The 20,952-nt window shown below is 46.0% G+C and overlaps 1 protein-coding gene across 2 annotated transcripts; it reads left to right on the top strand.

Annotated features, from left to right (window-relative positions):
• The first annotated feature begins 1,470 nt into the window (after nt 1–1,470).
• Nucleotides 1,471–16,926, top strand: GNA11 (G protein subunit alpha 11). Of its 2 annotated transcripts, XR_012577303.1 has the most exons (8): nt 1,471–1,659; nt 5,487–5,671; nt 6,705–6,859; nt 7,484–7,612; nt 9,109–9,238; nt 9,950–10,103; nt 12,408–14,234; nt 14,385–16,926. XR_012577303.1 is itself a non-coding variant. In XM_074529035.1 (7 exons), the coding sequence occupies exons 1-7, from the start codon at nt 1,524–1,526 to the stop codon at nt 12,596–12,598; spliced, it is 1,080 nt and encodes a 359-aa protein (XP_074385136.1). In that variant the 5' UTR covers nt 1,471–1,523; the 3' UTR covers nt 12,599–16,926. The 2 variants fall into 2 exon arrangements, 1 of the variants encoding a protein (XP_074385136.1); XM_074529035.1 differs by having other exon boundaries at nt 12,408–16,926.
• The last annotated feature ends 4,026 nt before the right edge of the window (nt 16,927–20,952 follow it).

Genomic DNA, 20,952 nt, shown 5'->3' with positions numbered 1-20,952 from the left:
GCTGCCAAAGCAAAATAAACATGAGGCCTTTGCCAGAGGTGTGTGATGAGGGAGGAACAGTTCTCCTGGCTGTTCCCTGGGAGGGAAATAAGAGAATGGAACTAAGGGAGGTCAGTATTGATGCTGTTAAAGGCCAAACTATGAAAAAAAAAAAATAGAAACTTATTTTAACTGAGGCAAATAACTCATGGGAATAGCACAGGTATAAGGGAGAATTTAAGTGGAAATAGAACCTGCTGTTTGTGAGTATCTTGTGTTCCTGTCTCAGCCAAACTGCCAAGAGGTAAGGACTGGCAAAGCACTGCATGAGCCAGGCTGGTAACAAGGAAGGCAGGTGTGGAACAGCTCCGTGGTGCTTTTCTGGACCTTCAAAAGATTGTTTAGATCTAGACCTCAGGGTAAGAGGTATGCAAGAGGGGGGAGTGTGTGTGTGGGGAGAGTCCAGGTGAAGCTGCTCTGCTTGGGGCATGGTCCCACAGGGCACGGGGGATGCTCTGACAGGTGAGGCTGCCCTGGAGCACAAGAACCAACCAAGGCTGTGCCATGAGGGGATGCATCAGGCTGGAGGAGCTGCTACAGGTCAGCCTGGTAGGAAGCAATGAGGAGACCTGTGATGAAGGCAGCCCTGAGACGCTTGTGGAAAGCTGGAGAGCACGGGAGGGGCACCGAGAGCTCTGCCGGGACATGGCCGGAGCCGGGAGCACAGGGCCGGCCCGTGAGGCCTCAGCCTCTCGCTGCTCGGCCCTGAGGGCTGGGCTGGGCTGGCGGGGTCTGCGGGTAGAGCCGCGCCCGTCCCTCACAGCTTGGGCCCGGCCCGCTCCGGGCACCGCTGGCGGCCCCGGGCCCGCCCTGTGCCGCCATCCCAGCGGCCTCCAAGGCCCCACCCGCCCGGCGCGGCCCAACCGCGGACCCGTAGCGGGCGAGGGGAGGCGGTGGCTCCGCGCTGGGCCTGGCCGCGCCCGGTCACGGGAGGCTCCGCTCCCATCCCGGCCCGCCCCGCCATGGGCGCCCGGTCCGCCACCTTCCCACAATGCCCGGCGGCCCCGCCCCGCTCCAGGAACGCGCGTCCGTGCGCTCCCCCCCCCCCGCGACCGGCCAACCAAACCCTGCGCTCCCATTGGTTGCGGCGCCGCGTCCCGCCCGTCCGGGCCCGCCCCGCTGCCCGCCGCTCTCTCCCATTGGCCCCGGCCGCTGTCAGTCAGCGCTTGTTTTCGGCGGCAGCGGGTTGGGTTGCGCCGGCTCGTCGGTGTCTCGGCGGAGCCGTGCGGAGGGAGCGGCGGCGCAGCCGGGCGAGAGCGGCGCGGGGGCGGCGGCGGCGGCGCTGGCGCTGGGCCCGGCCGCAGCACTCGGGGCCGGGGCGAGGCCGGGCCGGGCCGGCGCCGCGCAGGGCGGGAGGGTGGGGAGGGAAGGGGGCGCGGGACGCGGGACCGGGCCGGGCCGGGCGCTGCCGGCCGTGCGGAGAACGGTGGTCGGTGCCGGGGGGGTGGGGGGGTGGGCGGGGGCGTCCCGGCCGCGGCGCGACCATGACTCTGGAGTCCATGATGGCCTGTTGCCTGAGCGACGAGGTGAAGGAGTCGAAGCGCATCAACGCCGAGATCGAGAAGCAGCTGCGGAGGGACAAGCGCGACGCTCGCCGCGAGCTGAAGCTGCTGCTGCTGGGTGAGTGAGGGAGCGAGTCCGTGCGGAGCGCGGCGTCGGTCCCGCCTCAGCCGCTGCCGCGGGGCCCGGCCCGGGGCTCGGCAGGTCCGGGTGGCCGGGCCGGGCGGGGAGCGGGTGTGGCGGGGAAGCGGCGGGAGCCATCCCCGCCTCAAGCCCGGCGCTCGGGGCCGCTCCCGAGCCGTGCGGGGCGGCCGCCTCATTGGCTGCCCTTTGTTTGATTTTGTGATGCGTTCGCTGTCAAAATGGGTTTTGACACGAGCAGGAACTAAGCGGCTGGAATTCCTGGTGCTGAGGGCGGGCACGCACGAATTTGTGAATTTGTCTCGGGGAGAGGATTCTCAGCAGTGTGCTGGGAATCCGCTGGTGGATTTGGTGTAATTGTAATTTGGTGCTTGTCAGGATGTGTGGAAAAACGGGCCTGCAGCTCCTAAAGGCAGAGTTTCCCCTGGGGCAAGGGCTGGGCAGGGCGGTGTGGAGGTTCTGGAGGGGACAGACATTCCCCTGTTAGTGGGAATGCACAGTGGGGAGATGCCCGTGGTGTTCGAAGGTGCAGATCACCTGTGCAGCCCTGAGAATCTAGGTCTGAGGCTGGAAACAGGAGTTTCATCTGTGCCGTGCTCAGATGAGTTTCCAGGGATGGGTAATCAGCTGCAAACTGAGGCTTGCAGGCGTGAGTTTGGTGTTCGTGCCTAGGTAGCCCCAAAATTTGAACTGAAGTTTCAGTTTTCGTGCATGCCGTGATTTAGCGTTGCTTGTGTGTCAGATATATCCTGCTTTGTGTCATGAATATTGTATTATCTTGAGATGAAATCTGAAGCAGAGCTGATGGATCTGTTGGCAAGCCATTAAGGTCCAGCTGAGGAAGGAGGCTGACCCTTGTGAAAAAAAAAATAAAAATACCTTGCAGAAGTGGGGGGAGACTCTGTGTGCCCAGCCCCTTGGAGGGCTCCAGTACCCACACTGATACCTGGTGATAAATGTCAAATAAACCCCAGGGCTTTCCTTTTCACCCCAAACCCTTCACAATTCATGTATTGCTATTCTTTGTGTGAAAGGTAAAATCGAGGGCTTCACATTTCTGCTCTTTGGGGATGCTGTGGCAGTTTCTGTAAGGCTTCTTGTCCCTCACTCTCATGCTTCCCTAAAAGCAGTCCCACAGAAGCAGCTGTGTCAAAATAGGTTGTCGCTATAGGATGGATCTGGGTTAAGAAGATCCCACTGGATCTAAATATTTCACTTTAGAAAGAATTCAAATTGCTCAAGAATCCTTTCTGCTTTTCTAAAAGATACAGATTCTGCATCAGATTAAATAAAAAACCGTATAGAAGGTGGTTATTAATGAATAAGCAACACACTTGGGTGTAGACAATTTTTGCAGGATGCTTTTCACTGGTCACATCACATTGCCCACCTTCAGCTGGCACAGGTAACCTGTGTTCTCTGTTTTATGCAGTTCTTATATTTACAAATATTAATGATTGGCTTAGTGAGAGGGCTTTCCCAAAACCTCCAAAATTTTGAGTGTGTGGAGGGAGTTTCCACCTTGTAGAAACTGTTACGTTTTTCTTGTCACTACATCTGGTGACAGTTTGTTGAAGCCTAAAAAAGAAAATTAAGGTGAAGAATAACAGTGCTAATCAATGATGAACCTGTAAATAAGAAATTCCAGGTGTTGGACATTGCCATCTGGTACAAAGTAGTCATTTGTCTTTTTACTGGGTGGGGAGGATGTTTTGTACAAAAATTATTTGTGATTAAGCCTGGGATATTGTTGACTGAGCAATGTATTTACTGGGGGATCATGAGGAAGTTACTGTAAACACTCTGCTGCTTACATATATTGGAAGAAGAAGTGATGAATTCAGCTTATCTCCTGTCATATTAAAAAAGGATTTTGTGCCCTGAGAGTTGTAAATCTTGCCCACCAGAGCTTGTCACCTGCTGGTGTAGTGCTGTGCCTCAGGGAGAGCAAAAGGCAACTTTAAAAAAAACCCCAAAACCAAACCAAAAACCCACCATCAATGAGCAAAACCAACCCCCAAACCAAAAAAGGGCAGTGATGGAGTGACAGGAAGAATCTGTGTTTGAACCTTTAAGTCCTGAGGCAAGAAAAGGTCTGGTGTTGAGGTTTCTTTTATATTTTCATTGTTGAAATGCTTTGAAGCACCACCTTTTTTTTTTTTTTTTCCTCTCAGTTTTGGTCACTGTGGTAAAAGACAAGGAAGTATTTCTCACCACAGTGACAGAAACCACAAAAGATCTGAGTTTCCAGTTTTTCCCCCACTTGGGGTTCACCTTTGTATTCAAGATGGAGATAGTTTGCTGCATATTGATAGTGTCTATAATGTTAATTTCTGGTTGTGCTGAGGTGATTTCTGTCAGTTCTCACTGTTCATTTCAACATAGTTAGGTGCTTGCTGCTTTTTATCTGAGCATTTTTTATTTGTTTGCCTTTTAACCTACCAAGATAAAATGAGTAACTGAGTATCTACATGGGAGTATTAATTGTGCATTGAGATGAATGAGATCCTGTCTGAATCCATCTCTTCCTTAGTGTGAGGAGGAGCTGGTGGTGCCTGTGGGGAGATCCAGTTAAAATGCTCTTGCCAGCATTTTAACTCTAGGTCAAAAGGATTTGTATCACTGACATGATATTTTTTGAGTCTTTTGAGTTTTTGGTCTCTGTAGCCAGGTGAGCTGGGCCACTGTGTTAGAGAGGCGTGGATTTTTTATCAATATCCTGCATAATGATAAGAAATTTTAGAAGATTGAGCAAAAGCACTCCACAGAAATGTAGTGGTGTCCATTCAGGCTGCTGAAATGTGGAGTTGTGCTGATCCCAAGTGAGACCTGGCCTGGCTGTCCCCTCACGGGGCGATGTCACCAGGAGTTGAATTGTGAATTTAGCAATTCTCTCTAACTGCCTGCATGCTGTCTGACGGCGTTTTTCCCCTCCTGCTCACCCTGTTAGAAAGTTCCCGCTGTCCTTTGGTATCATCTGGTGGCCTTCACATGCCGAGTGACACTCCTGTGCGGGGCCATAAATGTAGGAGTGGAAAGGACCTGCCCGAGTGACGGTGCAGGAAGCGCTGCCCTGCGCCGCGTCCTGCCCTCCCATCTGCTCCCAGCCCGGCAGTAAAACCTGCAAAAGAAGGAGGAGAAGGAAGCAGTGGCCTTGCAGAGCAGGCTGCAGCCCGTGGGGACCCAGGCACGGCACCGACAGCTGGAGCAGTGGCCTACTCTGCTCTCCCTGCCAGACGCCATTTTTAACTCTCTCCCACCCACAGCAATCCTGCCACAGGGAGCAAAAATTTGGGGCTACAAGCACATGTGCTGCCTGCCTTCTTCAGAGTTTCTTCAGCTCAGTTCTCTTTTAGAGTTGATTTATTTTTTTCCTGTTGCGTTTGCTTTTCCCCTTCCCGCGTAGAAAACGTTTTGTGCCAAATTAGAACAAAAACAAAATTTGCTGGTTGCTGGGCTTCTCCTGCCCATTCACTGCTGGGTTCGTAGCACTTTTCCTGCCTTGAGAGTGTGTCCAGGCCCTTCCTGGCTGTTGTAGCATCTTGCTGGAGTATCTGGGAATAGGTCAGGTGTGACGGGCAAGGGCCCCTTGACGCAGGACGTGTGGGAGTGGCTGTAACGTGAGATTTGGAATAAGTACCAGAGCTACTTTTGAAGGCTGCTGCAAAGGACAAAGGTGTCTTCCTTCCAGGCTGCCTTTTAAGTGACAAAAAGAGGTTTGTGTGCTTGGGTGTAGTGATAAGAGCTTTTATCTGTGGTGGATTTTGCTGCTGGTGGCTCCTAATTCACTTTTTTGCATCCTGTAGGCACTGGGGAGAGTGGGAAGAGCACGTTCATTAAGCAAATGCGTATAATTCATGGCTCAGGCTACTCTGAAGAGGACAAAAAAGGCTTCACCAAGCTGGTGTACCAAAACATCTTCACTGCCATGCAGTCTATGATAAGAGCCATGGAAACCCTGAAGATTCTGTATAAATATGAACAGAACAAGGTAAGTTGGTCAGTTTTTGGACAAATCTTTAGTCAGTGAGGATTTTGAGGTTTTGTTTCTTTGTGTCTTTCTGCGTTGCAACCTCAACCTCCCTGAACTCTTTTCTATAAACTTTTTATGGCATTTTCTTGATACCCAACTCCTTTTCCTTGGTTGTTTAGGGGACAGAAGAACTTTGCATGGTTGGTGCATGATGTGCACAGTGAGTGATGGGAGCAAGGATTGGGATAGGAAGGGGTAGGAGAGGTGTTATTTTTACTCATTTCAAGGATTCAGAGTTATTAAATGTGTTTCTTTGCATGTGTTCCTTTTCTTATTGCAACTTGAAGCTGGCAAAATCCATGCTGGACCCAAAAGACACAGACCTGTGCTGGTAGTTACCCCTGTTTCTGCAATCCTTCTGGTTTTCTGATAGATACTGACCAAGGGTGCAAACCTTTCATGAAGAATTTTGTTCTCAACCACAGAAACATGCTGATTTTGGGACCAGGAATTAATTTTAGACAGATCTGATCTAAATTATTTTCTCTTTTTGAGGGGGAGGACAGTGAGAGTGAGGGCATGCCAGGAAAATAGATTTTTTTTTAGCATATTTTGCTTTTTTTAATGCTTAGTATCCTTAATATTTTGAAGCTGTGTTTTATCTGACCTATCACAGAATGTCTTGGAGCTTTGAATTTTGAATATTTAATTTTGAATAATTGTTTGTAGGGATTAGATGGTGTCCCTTTCCTGTCTGTGGTGAGAATAGGCAGAATGTGAGAAAGCTTTCCCTGTGCTTTATGTGAGGCATGGTGGAGGGGTTCTGATAAATCAAATCTGCAAGATTCTGCTTGCTGTAAGCAGTGCAGAACTTCATTTTTGTTTTTATTTATTGGAGGCATTGGGAAAAGCCCCTAGGTGTGGATAATCACCTCACAAACACCATAAGCTATGGTTGATACTTTGCTTAGCCATTGTAGGGGTTTTATACCCCCTAGTTTTGGGGTTTTTTTTAATTTTTCTCTCTTTTCTTCTTCTTTTCAATCTCCAGGCCAATGCAGTGCTGATCAGAGAAGTGGATGTAGAAAAGGTCATGACATTTGAGCAGCCATATGTAAGTGCAATTAAAACATTGTGGAATGACCCTGGAATACAAGAGTGTTATGACAGGAGAAGAGAATATCAACTTTCTGACTCAGCTAAATAGTAAGTACACAATCACTGGCGTGCTTGTGGTGGGAGTGATGCTCCAACAAATTTATTTATTTATTTATTAAAGTCCAGAGTTTGTTTCCTTATTATTTGCTGCTTTTCCTGGGAGTCTGAGGTGTTCATGCATCTGCTTCAGGATGTACCTGAGCCCAGAATCTCCACATTATTCCATTTGTATTGATCCTGGCTCTTGGGCAGCAGGAGTGCTGCTCCTTCTCATCAAGTTTGCCATGTGTAACTCAGATTTTATTAATTACAAATCCATTAAGTTTGGCATTGTACAGAGGATGTTTCTACATTTATAAGTAGAAAACCTCAGATGAGGCTTGATCCTGAAACATAAAGCATTTAAACTTCCTCTGTTGTAAAGATTGTATTCCCCACTCTTATACAGAGTGGATAAAATTTTTTTTGGTGAATTACTGTTCCCCAAAAATATTTTCTGTTACTTTCCACACCATATTTAAAATCATTCAGACAACTTCTGCCTTTCTCATTACTCTACAGAAATACTTCATGTAGCAATTTGTACATCTGTATCTTTATATGCTGCAACCTAAGGTAGTTTTTTTTTTCCTTTTTCCTTTGTTATTTTTTTTTCCACTGTCCTGTTTGCAGCTATCTCAGCGATGTGGATCGTATTGCCACCCCAGGATATCTACCAACTCAGCAAGATGTGCTACGGGTTAGAGTCCCTACAACCGGGATCATAGAGTACCCCTTTGACCTAGAGAACATTATCTTCAGGTACTGAGGTGTCCTCATGTTACAGCTCAGCTGGGAAATGGTTTCAGGAAGGATAAATTGGGGCTTGCTTCAGTGTGTCCGCGTGGTTTTAGTGGTTTTGTGATGGGTGCTGCTCTAATTGGGGTGGTCTGATGTTTTGGAAACTCAGAAAACTCAAAACTCAACATTCAAAACTCAACCTGCTTCACAACCCAGGGAACCATCTTGGTGTCCTTCCTGGGAAAGATTGCACTGCTGAAATTGTGATTTTTGAGGCAACTCAGCAAGATGTGCCACAGGTTAGAGTCCCTACAACCAGGATTATAGAATATCCCTTTGGCCTAGAGAACATTATCTTCAGGTACTGAGGTGTCCTCATGTTACAGCTCAGCTGGGAAATGATTTCAGGAAGGAAAAATTGGGGCTTTTTTCAGTGGATGTGTGATGGGTGCTGCTCTAATTGGGGTGGTCTGATGTTGTGAAAACTCAACATTCAAAACTCAACATTCAAAACTCAACATTCAAAACTCAACTTGCTTTTGAATCAGTGACACTTCCAAACCCAGGGAACCATCTTGGTGTCCTTCCTGGGAAGGATTGCACTGCTGAAATTGTGATTTTTGAGGCAGCTGAGGGATGTGTTGAAGGCTGAAGCCACCAAGGGCTGACACTTTTTGTGCAGAAATTCTTCTTTGTACACAGCACCTGCCTTGAGAGTTGGTTTTCTGTGCCCACCTTGTGTTCTCAGGGTGGCACCAAAACTTGCTGCTGCAGCAACAGAGGGTTTTTGCAATAAAAAGCCAGAAATTAAGCCTGGCATGACCAGGCTGAACCCAGCAATATTCCTGTGTTTCTCTCTGCCCTTCCCCACCACACTGTGGCATTGCCAGAGAGGAATAAAAGAACCTGCATCCCCTCTTTTAAACCATTTGGTTACAGAAATGCAGAATTCTCCTCACCCTGTTCTGTTTGCTGAGTGGAAAAACAGCAAAAAACCAAAACTGGGAGTAGGTGTAGGATTTTCTCAAAGGTGAACCACGTGTGGCACTTCAGGTGAGTGCCAGAATAACTTTAGTGTACAGGTAGAACTTGAAATTGAGAGGCTGCAATGCTTGACAGTTAAACAGCACATTCCAATGAAAGTGTAACAACTAAAGAAAGATTTGGGTGGGGGAGAAGCTTTGAGGCAAGCAGGTGCTTTAATTAAAAATAAAAATAGTTTGCTCACGTGACAGAGCACAGTTTTGAAGGACTTGTCTTTTCACACTCAGGCCTGCTGCTGAGCAAACCAGAGCAGAATGCAACAAAAATGCTGAAAGGTGAATTTGGCATCACTCACCTGTGGCCATTCTTGCAGTTTGCTGTATTTTGTAAATTTGATGTGTTTTTAACAGAGAGATGCTGTCACACCCCTGTGCCAGGTTAACAGGAATGGTAAAAAACCAAATTAATTCTCATTGTTTGCTGCTCCTTTGCATTCTACCTCTGTGATATTCTTATTTACTTCTCTTCCTTAGAATGGTGGATGTTGGAGGTCAGAGATCAGAACGAAGGAAGTGGATCCATTGCTTTGAAAATGTGACTTCCATCATGTTTTTAGTAGCACTTAGTGAATATGACCAAGTTCTGGTGGAATCTGATAATGAGGTGAGCCAAAGAGTGGGAACCCTGCAGGAGGGAGGAAGAAAGGGAAAAAAGGAGGAATTTTTATATTTCCTTGAAGGCTGGTACCCAGCTGCTTGGTGCCAAGTTGGATTAGCTGCTCTTATTGGTTTTGGCCTTCAGTTCTTGTTGCAAAAAGAACATGAGCCTCCACAGGTCATGATGTCCCTGAGGATGGAAAAGGCAGAGGGCATTCAAATCATCTGGACTTGTCAAGTGAAAAATGAAATTATCTGCAGTTTCCAAGTCCCCTGTGCTCCCACATCACCCCTTCCCCTCCTGCACTGAGTTACTTCAGGCTTTGCTGTCCTGGAAGGTGCTGGCTGCACTCTTTGAAGGTGTAAATCTGAATTTTAGCACTTGCTAATAGATCAAAAACATGCTATAAGATAAAAATAGTTGCTCTTTTTCTAGTAGACAAAATATGCTCACAAGGTACCATTGGACAGTGCTCTCACATGACTGTTAAAGCATAAAATGACTTTTTAAGTCTTTTGATGTGGAAGACTTGGCAAATAAATGAACCTTGAGTCTCTCAGATGTTGCATTTCCTTTCCATTTACTGATCCAGCTTGAACCAGAATCTACCTGGGACCAAAATATTTTGTGTATAATGTTTGAGATGCTGAATTCCTACGGCAAAAAGGGATTTTAGTGCTCCTCTGTGCAAACAGGGTTTTGTTTTTCTGCTTTCAGAACCGGATGGAAGAGAGCAAAGCTCTCTTTCGAACCATTATAACTTATCCATGGTTCCAAAACTCTTCTGTTATCCTCTTTCTCAACAAGAAAGATTTGTTGGAAGACAAGATCCTGTATTCCCACCTTGTTGACTATTTCCCAGAGTTTGATGGTGAGTGGATTTTAAGAGGGAACACTTGGTGGGGTGGAGGTGATTTGGTTAAAATTTATTGATTTTTTAAAGAACACTCAGATCTAGAAGTGGAAAAAGCATGAATTGGAGAAAGAGTGACTACAGCAATAAGAAAACATCACAAAAATATCTTAATTGTGCATAGAGAAGTGGAATCTGATAAGATGATCAAATAATGAGGTTCTCCTAAATGAAGAATTATCCCCTCCAATATGCACAATGGAAGTCTAACTTGTACATAAAACCAGTTTCATACCCATGACAATTTCCTGATATTCTGGATCTTTTAACCCTCTAGTTAAGAGGTGATTTCAGTCTCTGTTTTGAGAAAGCAACTGGTCAAGTTGTTTAAATGATGGTGCTAAAAAAAAAAATCTTCCTGCAGTTTGAAATTCTTATTAGCAGAAATCCATCTGCTGTTGTGGGGAAATAATATCTATGTGAAACAGAGAATTTCCCACCTGAAACAAAACTCCTTAGCCAAAATATTATTTCAGGCTCTTCAGCTGAGTGCATTTAAAGCTGGCTGGTAACACATCTGTACAGGGCTGAAAATAAAATCAAAGTGGTGGAGGATAAATCAGGCATTACTCTTCTTGCCATGCTCTAATTCTGCAATTATTTGCTTTAAAAATATGAGGTAAAGGGAGAATTACCATCTTGCAAACAGCTTTTGTTATTTAGAGAACCAGTGGAATTGTGTTGGTGTGTCCTCCCACATCTGGAGTTCCTGCTTGGAGCTCAGGTTTTTCCAGCAGGCTGGGAATGGGTGAGGAGCTGCTTCCCAAACAGGGGATGGAGTTTGTTGGGTTCCAAACTTCAGATGGAGCTGTAACAGCTGGAGACACATCCCAGCTTCCAGGGCTGTCCTGTGCTTCCATTTTATCCTGCAAGCAGCTCCTTCAGGGATGCAGCATGGCCTGGGAGTGGGAGGTTGCCCATCAGATTTCCTCTCAAGGGATGGCATTTGCCATGCAACAACAGCAGTGAAAGAAATTGTAGTAGGTGATTATTTTCTGGGGATTGTCAGCAATGTGAATTAAAAACTGGCCAAAATCCTCATTTTTAGCTCCTGTGAGGTGACCAGCTGGATCAGACTGATTTGTGTTTTGACTGGCAATAACCCTTGTTGCCAAAATTCACACTTGTGTCTTTCAGCCTGTGAGATCCACCTGTATAATAGGAAGAAATGTGCACCCCATTTCCATGGGAGAGCATTTAGGGGTGTCACTGGATGCTCCCACCCCGGGCCTGAATTCCAAAGCAGGGTCTGAACTGACCCATCAAAGTGCCCAGGGATTTGGTTAAACACCTGAGAACCATAAGACACTTCACTATGGGATCTTTGATCCCATAAATAATCTTAATTTTGTCTTTAAAGCTCTGTAACCCATAAAACAAAAGTGCTGCTGGATCTGGGGGATGCATGGGAATGGAACCATTCATTGGTTTCACTGTATATTAGGAAGAAATGTAAACTCCATTTCCATGGGAGGGTATTTAGGGGTGTCACTGTTTCCCAGTGGATGCTCCCACCCTGGGTCTGAATTCCAAAGCAGGGTCTGAACTGACCCATCAAAACTGCAAAATGCCCAGAAAACCATAAGACACTTCATCTCCTGGAGCTTTGATCCCATAAATAATCTTAATTTCATCTTTAAAGCTCTGTAACCCTTAGGACAAAAGTGCTGCTGAAACCATTCACTGGTTTCACTCTACATTAGGAAGAAATGTACATTAGGAAGAAATGTGCACCCCATTTCCATGGGAGGGTATTTAGGGGTGTCACTGTTTCCCAGTGGATGCTCCCACCCTGGGTCTGAACTGACCCATCAAAACTGCAGAGTGCCCAGAAAACCATAAGACACTTCACTATGGGAGCTTTCATGCCATAAATAATCTTAATTTTGTCTTTAAAGCTCTGTAACCCATAAGACAAAAGTGCTGCTGGATCTGGGGGATGCATGGGAATGGAACCATTCATTGGTTTCACTGTACATTAGGAAGAAATGTGCACCCCATTTCCATGGGAGAGCACTTAGGGGTGTCTGTCCAGCACCTGCCACTGTTCCCCAGTGGATGCTCCCAGCCAGGCTCTGAACTGACCCATCAAAACTGCAAAATGCCCAGGAATTTGTTTAAACACCTGAAAACCATAAGGCACTTCATCTCCTGGAGCTTTGATCCCATAAATAATCTTAATTTTGTCTTTAAAGCTCTGTAAGCCATAGGACAAAAGCATTCACAAAAGCAAGCATTCACTGGTGTCTCTGTTTGCTGCAGGCCCACAGAGGGATGCCCAGGCAGCCCGTGAGTTCATCCTCAAGATGTTTGTGGATTTAAATCCCGACAGTGATAAAATCATCTATTCCCATTTCACATGTGCCACAGACACAGAAAACATCCGTTTCGTCTTTGCAGCTGTCAAGGACACCATCCTACAGCTCAACCTGAAGGAATATAACCTGGTTTGACCTGCTCTGCTCTTGCCCCTTGAGAGGCTTCTTTGTGAAGAAAAGACAAAAAAAAAAAAAAAAAAAGAAAAAAAAAAGAAATTTTAAATATGACAGGATAAAAAAAAAAAGTTTTAATTTTTGATGATGTAATGATTGCAAATTGTCTGATCTGTGGAGTGGCAAGTGCTCGGTGTTACCCTGGAGTCTCATGTCTCTGTCCACAGAGTAGTTGATTTCATATTTTTAACAAATTGCTTTTATGTCACAGTTAACGGGGATATGCCTCATTTCTTCAGCACCTTGCTTACTTCTTAATTTTTGCCAAGCAGCTAAGGCAGCCTCATCTTGATCTTTCTTTTGTTGCTAAGCCACTTTTATTTTTTTTTTAATTTTATTTTTCCCCCTTTCATTCCCGTGGTATATGTAGAGAAAAACAAAAAATCCCCAACACTTTCCAGCTGAGATTGTGAATTCACTGGACTGTGGGAGTGCAGAATGCTACTGGTCCCTTTGCCTTGTGCTCTAGGGTGCCTCTGGTGTAATTAATTTGCTAATCCTGCTTCTTTCCCTTCCTATTTTCCCTTTCCTTCCCCAGGACACGCTCCATGGTTCACTGTGATGAAATGTTGGGGAGGAGCAATTGCTCTCCAACTATTGTGCAAAAAAAAAAAAGAAAAAGGCAAAACAAACAAACAAAAAAAAGCCATCACTTTTCCATTCTTTATATGTTCTGAGTAATTTTTTGTTATCAATTATAAAAGGTATGGAGACTGTGATTTTTTTCTTTTTTTTAAATTATTGATGTTCTATACATAGTTTGCTATGTGTTGCTGTATTTTGTTCATGGACTACAATTGATGGAAGCTCTTGGAGCAATAGCTGCTGAGCCTGGGGAAGTGCCTGACTGTAATTGTTCTTTTTTTATTTCATTTTTATTTCACTTTTATTCCTTTTTTTATTTTTTTTTTCCCCACACAAACACATCCCACCCACACCACAAGCACGTGGCCATGTGTGCACAAGGCTCAGTCTGCAGAGAGGAACTGTTTTTGTTGGGAAGAGTTTTTTGACATCAATGAGCAACTTCTCTATGCAGCAGTTACCCAAAGCACACTGAGTGATTGTGGCATTCCAACATCAGACTTTGCCTGCATTGAAAACCTTAATCTTGTGCCATCCTCTAGGTCTTTTCTTGCTGCCTAATAGCAATCAAGCCTTGTTTTAATTGCATTTGGTGCCAGTGTGTGAATGAGTTTGTAGGAATTCCTCGGCCTTGCAGAGTCTGAGAGGACCAGAGGTGGAGGGTGAGAGGCTCTGCCAGGATTGTTCCTTTTGGAGCTTGAGGAGGGAGTTCTGTCCCTCCTGTTGATGCATTCCCCTCTTTGGAGGATTTGCACCCATCCTTGCTGCAGGGTGGTAGCAGTGGTTAATGAATTAATTAATTAATTGTTAGCAGGGGCTGCTGCAGAATGCAGAGAGCCCTGCCCTGGCTGCACTTGGTGCAGCAGGAGAGGAGGAGAGAGGCAGCAGCACCAGCTGGAAAGCAGAACAGATGAAATTGTGGATTCTCAGTGCCACTGAATCTCCACAGAGCAGGAGGAGAAGCCTTTGCACATAGGAGAGTTTGATTTTGCAGGAGCTGAGGCAAATCAAGGTGCTGAGGGAAAGGACAGTGGCAGCAGCACCAGCTGGAAAGCAGAACAGATGAAATTGTGGATTCTGAATCTCCACAGAGCAGGAGGAGAAGCCTTTGCACATAGGAGAGCTTTAAAGCTTTATTTTGCAGGAGCTGAGGCAAATCAAGGTGCTGAGGGAGAGGACAGAGGCAGCAGCACCAGTTTGAAGGCAGAGTGGATGAAATTGTGGATTCTGAATCTCCACAGAGCAGGAGGAGAGTTTGGTTTTGCAGGAGCTGAGGCAAATGAAGGTGCTGCTGCCAGAAGTGCATTGGCAAGGCAGGGAGAGAGAGGGAAGCAGGAGGTGAGACCCACTGGCTGTGTGTCAGTCACTGATGCTCCTGTTTCAATTCCAACAAGAAGAATTGGGTCCAAATTCTCTGGATCAACCAGATTTGCCCCCTCGAAGGCTGCCAGTAGAATAAAAAGCCAAAAGGAGCTGCACTGTTGGAGGGGGCTGTTGATATTTTGTCTCTTTTGTAGACAGAGCACTACATCAGTGTTTTGCACAACGTTGTAAGAGTAAATCTAACTGTCTGAGATGCTTAAGATGCTTTGATCTAGAACACTAAATCATGGAGGGACATGATTTTGAATCATTCTGTTGCTAGTTCCCTCATTTTCCAGAAGCCTCTGTGTGCTCAGAGTGCTGCAGAGCAAAGCCAGCTCTGCTCCAGGTGATTCCAGAGCTCGAGGTGGAACAGCAGCCATGGGACCAACAGCTGAAGAGCCAGTCTGAGGGAAACATAGCATCTCTTTAGACTTGCCATGCTCTGGACTGCATTTAACCCTTGGGAGGAATGAGGAGGGATTCCCATGTGTCAGACAGCTTTGCATCAATTTTACTGCTTTTTTATTTTTTTGGTTTGGTGTTTTTTTTTTTGTTTTCATCTTTATGCCAAAATGATCCAGTTTGTAGAAATTGTCTTATAAAGAGGAATTTATAATCATCTTCATGTATTCTAAGTGCTGTTCCTCTGAAGCAGACAGCAGCACCAACCTCTTCTGCTTCTGTGATCCTTTTGTAAATGGTTCACACTACAGCTGTTGCCAGCAGTGAGCCTGGCACTGAGATACACAGGTTCTTGGAAAATAACTTCCCAGAAGTTTCTCTTTTCCAAGGTGAATGATGGTGGTACTTCCACTTGAATCAGAAACTTTTTTTTTTTTTTTTTTTTTTTTTTTTTGTCTTGTTTTGTACCTTCCCCTTTCTTTAAGAGCTGCTGCCCTGGCACAGGAGGAGGGATCTTGGCATCTGTCTCTTGCAGAGTGACTCTGCATGGCGGGGAGCTGTGGGCACGAGGCTTTGGGAAATGCTGCACCTTGTGGGGCACCTGCTTGGGTTGGCCTGAGGGTTGGCTCAGGGAGGGGAGGGAAGGGCTGAGCTTTGCTCAGTGGCTCTTGTTGAGTTGTGAAACCTCCTCCTGGAATGGGTCAGAGCTGTACCTGTCCCCTGGAGCTGTGTGTGGCTGTACCATGGGTGAGAAGATTGCAGCGTTATCAGCACGTGCTTTCCTTAGTGAGCAGCTGCTCGTGTGCCTCCAGCTTGGCCAGTGCAGTGTTCCTGCACAACTGGCTCCTGTCTCTGTTGGCTGGCAAACGCAAAAGTGCCAAACCTTCAAACCAAATTTGCCTGTATCAACCTTTCTGAAAGTGAGGCCTGTCAGAGTTCTCTGCAGGCTGAGAGTGACTTTCAGAAGAAAGGTAAAAATTGGGTTGTTGTAGGGAATCCAGAGCCTGAGGAGTTGGCTCTCCTTGCTAACCTCTGCTCCTTGTGCACTTTTAACCTTTGTTCTGTCGAAGAAACCAACAGACTTGGAACTAGTTTGAAACTTGAAGCCAGTGAGCAGAGGAGCATCCCTTTTCCTTCACCATCCCCTGTGGATTGGCTACCTGGTGAGCAAAAGCCCCTTCCAGCTGCAGCGTGTCAGCTCCTGCCCTTCCTCCCTCCCTTCTCCTCCACTTGGATTCTTTGGTCTCTTGTTGTTGCTTCCTAGCAATGTTGGCCTTGCGTTCAACTATGGTTTTTCTTCATGTGTTTTATTGGTTTAAAAAAAAAAAAAAGACAAAAATACTTAAAAAAACAAACAAACATTTAAAAAAGACAAAAAAAAAAAGTACTTCCAGAGTGTGCTGACCATTGTATTGTCCTGTACAGAGCCCAGGTCGTTAGAGTCCAGCAGAGATAAAGTGTGTTATGCAGCACCCAGTTTTTTAAGAGTATGGTTTGTGCCAATGCCCCTTCTTTTAGTAGTGCCAGAGACTCTTTACAAGTGCCAATGTGGTGGAAATTATTTGGTTATACTTGTATATTATAGGATCCTGATTTAAGACAATTTAAACATTATCCTATTTAAAAAGAATACTATATAAAATGCTGTTTTTAAACCTTGTCATTTGCAATGCATGTATTGTTGTGCGTGTTGGGGGGCGGGGAGGGAAGAGGGTAGGGGAAAGGAGTTTCTGAATAAGATGCCCAGTGTCAGGATCTATTCAGACTCCAAACTGTCTCATTCCAGTCCAGGAGTGGGATTGTTTCTTGGAATGATCCCACTCTGACTGCTGGGCAACTCACGCTTATTACAGAAATATCTGATGGAAATTGATTTTCATATCTTTCTCCTGAAATAAACTCTCTGTTTGAAATTGGAATAAATTTTGTTCCTAAAAGCCGTGTGGTGGTTGTGTGTGTGTTTCTTCTCTCCTCTTCCTCCCTGGTACCCTGTGGGATCTGCAGCTCTGTCTCCTCTCAGAAAATCAGCATTCTGAGACATAGAAACAAAGCATGTTTTGGTAAATAAAAGATATAATAGGCCATAATTACATATCATGCATTTTACCATTAACTCTGAAATGTGAGCAGGGTCTGCCTGGGGGTTTAAGGTGCAGGGATGCAATGGTGGCACCTTGATTTGAAGTTTTCCAGGATTTTTGGAGCGGGATTGCTGAGGGTTGGTGTTTGCTGCTGCCTCTTGCTGTGCTGTCAGCCCCTTGCAGGCACAATTCCAAGCAGGAAATCTTGCTGCCAATAGCAGGAATGCTGGTGGGACCAGAACTGCTTCCAGTCTTGTCTGTTAGAAACAGAAATACAAAACATGGCTTAAAATCATCCCTGACTGTGAAAACTAAAACTTCCACAGAGAGATTTCCTGACATGGAGTTTATAGAGCTTAATTCCTTTTCTCTGGGCTCATTCTCCAGGAATGTTGCACTAAATCAGCTGGGAGTGGGTAGAGATGGCCAATTTCCTCTCTGTAAAGGTTTCCTGTGTTTTCAGGAAGCTGCAGCTGAGGATGTTCTGCTCCCTCCAAGGTCACTTAGCCCAGGTGAAACTGCAGCTCCTGAGACATTTTGTTGGCTCCCACCAGGAAGGGAACAATGGTGTGGTGGCCAGAGCCCTGGCAAGGATTTAAATTCTCATTTTTCTAGCTTTTTGGGTGAGTTTCTGTTGCTTTTCTCAGAGGTTCTGTCCCCTTCAGCAGCTGGGGAGCAGCGTCAGTGTTTGTGTCCTCAGTCATGCGTTGTGTTCTCTGCAAAGAGCCAAATCTGCTCTGTTTAAATAAAGCAAAGCAACAAGTTGAGGGGGAAAAAATGAAGTTTTAACAGCCATTTCCAGCTGGGGGCAAATCCTGGGTGTCAAAGGCCTTTTGCAGCCTCAGGTGTGAGTGGGGCTGTTCCTGGAGCAGCCCAGGGAAGGAGGCAGCTGAGGGAACAGCCCAGGAACAGCAGGATCACACTTGCTGCTTTCCCAAGGACCATCCAGCCCTGGGGCCTTGTGAAGGGTGACCTGAACAGACCCTAGACTGAGCTAAAGAACAAAATTGGGATTTATTCAGAGGCCTCAATGTATCCACCTTGGGCAGCACAACCCAGAATGGCCACAAAATGGACAACACATCACAGGGTCTCTCACTTTTGATCAGTTCTGCTCCATTTGCACCTTGCAGTTCATTGTCCCATTCCAGCTTTAGCCCCTCCAGTCCCACCCTGCTTGTTTTTCTCTCTCCAGCCCACGGGGTTTGTGCTCCTGGGCTGAGATTTGGATCATTTGTCCTTGGTGCCCAGCTGGAGCAGGAATTGTTTTGTCTCCCTGCTCTGAGCTCACCATCCCCTGATATGAAACCCAGACCCACACACAAACTAAAATACACTTTAGTGTGTACCTTATTTACCCTGTGCAAATAAAATACACACTAAAGCAGCACAGAACCTGAAAAATATAAAAACTCAAACCTGAGGCCTCACTAAAGGCTGTGAATGGCAGGTGAGGACCCTTCTGCTCTCCTTCAGTAACCCAGTCTTGGCTAATGGAGGAAAATTGCCATGAAAGTGTTTGTAACATGGAACTGATGATAGTGGGAAGAAATCCTTCCCTGGGAGGGTGGGGAGGAGCTGGAATAGAATTCAGAATTCCCAGAGCAGCTGTGGCTGCCCCTGGATCCCTGAAATGTCCAAGGCCAGGCTGGACAGGGCTGGGAGCAGAATAGGAATAAGAACAGAAATATAGAATAGAATAGAATAGAATAGAATAGAATAGAATAGAATAGAATAGAATCTGAAAACTATAAAAACCAAAACCTGAGGCATCAATGCAGGCTGGAAAAGCTTCCCCAGCAGCACAGAGAGCTCCATCTCTGCAGTCAGGCTGAAGCTCTCAGCTCCTCCTGTGCCCACCCTGCACGGAGAGGTCTGGGAGCATGGGAAGCTGTGTCATCAGGCTCCTCCAGTGCCTGGATAATTCCTTTGGCCTCCAGCCTGCCCCAGAGGGAGGGACTGAGCCAAGAAAGCTGCCAGGGCTGGGCTGTGGGCCAGGGGAGTGTCCTGAGAAGGTGAGCTGGCCCAGGGACTGCTGCAGATCACTTCAAGCCTGGCCCTTGCATGTCCCTGCCCTACCAAAGCAGCTCCTTTGGGTTGTGCACATGGGTAAAGCATGAAGGAAATATTTTTTTTTTTTATTATTTTTCATATTAAAAAAATCCCATGTGCAAGAAAAAGGGCAAAGAAGAAAGAATTTGGGATTTGCCTTGTCCTTGGACAACCATCATCCTCCTCTTTCCTCTGAGCTTTCCCTTTGCCCTCTGGGGAAGAAAGGGAAACATCTGTCCAGTATAACAGTAAAATGCCATGTGGAATTTATAAAGCAGGAATATAAAGCCTCCCTCCTGTACCCCAGGTTTGTGCCCTGTGTTTTCCTGGTCCCACACAGGGCTCAGGGGCAGCCTGGCCTGTGCAATGGCAGCTGCTGTTGGAACATTTCTGTCAAGAGTTTCTTGAGCCCTGGGCTCAGCCAGGGCTTATCCCACCCCAAGCTGTTTCCTGTGTGCTCTCCCAGTGACACCAGTTTGGTATCATTGTCCTGGAGCTGCTTTATCTCCTGCCATGCAGCCTGACCAGGAAGTCCAGCTATATTTAATTTTTGTACCATCTCCACCACTGTGGCTGGAGAACTCATGGCTTTAGAAGAGTTTTTGTGGCTGAAATGTGTGACAGAGCCTCCACATTGGGCAGTGTGGAGCTTCTGGGTAACCCCAGCTGCTGAGCTGGGTGAGGATGTGGCTTCTCAGGGACCTCAGCTCTGCCCTGGGCTGTTCCCTGTCCTGGAGCTGCTCCTGGAGCTGCTCCTGCTTCATCTCAGGGGAGATCTGCAGCTCCTGGCCATGGAAATAAATGAGGGAGCTCCCCAAGGACAGGTCCCTCCTGCTCTGCTGCTTCCATCCTCCCTCCCAGCGAGTCAGGAATTCCAGCTCCCCAAGAGGGGACACAGGAGGAGCACTGGGAATAGAATAGAATAGAATAGAATAGAATAGAATAGAATAGAATAGAATAGAATAGAATAGAATAGAATAGAATAGAATAGAATATGAAATAGCATAAGAATAGAATTAGAATAGAGTGGAATGGAATGGAATAGAATAGAATAGAGTAGAGTAGACCAGAATAGAATTAGAATAGAACTAGAATACAATGGAATGGAATGGAATAGAATAGATTCTTCTGGGCAGGATTTGGCAGCCTCAGGAAAAAAGAAATCTCAATATCAGCTTTGCAACCCTTGATTCAGAGCAGATTAAATGATGTAAAGAACCCTGGAGGTTAGAATAGAATAGAATAGAATGGAATAGAATAGAATAAGAAATTAAATAGCATAAGAATAGAATTAGAATAGAACTAGAATAGAATTAGAATAGAATGCAATGGAATTGAATGGAATAGAATAGATTCTTCTGGGCAGGATTTGGCAGCCTCAGAAAAAAAGAAATCTCAGTATCAGCTTTGCAACCCTTGATTCAGAGCAGATTAAATGATGTAAAGAACCCTGGGGGTTGAATAGAGTAGAATAGAATAGAATAGAATAGAATAGAATAGAATAGAATAGAATAGAATAGAATAGAATAGAATAGATTCTTCTGGGCAGGATTTGGCAGCCTCAGGAAAAAAGAAATCTCAGTATCAGCTTTGCAACCCTTGATTCAGAGCAGATTAAATGATGTAAAGAACCCTGGGGATAAGAGGGGCCTTTCCTCAGCTCAGCCATGAATTTCTTTCCAAACTGGAAGAGGTGAATTTTGTTGGATCAGTTTGGAATTTGTTTGAGACAGAACCCTGAAGAACAAACCCTGTTGCCAACCCAAAGAGGGCACTCTGGGCATGGAAAACCCAGCAGAAATTTGCTCGAGGTGCTTTCCTTGTGCAACA

Source organism: Zonotrichia albicollis, chromosome 29, assembly GCF_047830755.1.
Source record: "Zonotrichia albicollis isolate bZonAlb1 chromosome 29, bZonAlb1.hap1, whole genome shotgun sequence".
Lineage (NCBI taxonomy): Eukaryota > Metazoa > Chordata > Aves > Passeriformes > Passerellidae > Zonotrichia > Zonotrichia albicollis.
The sequence above is the reverse complement of the archived record's forward strand: the minus strand, read 5'-3'. Positions and strand labels throughout refer to the sequence as shown.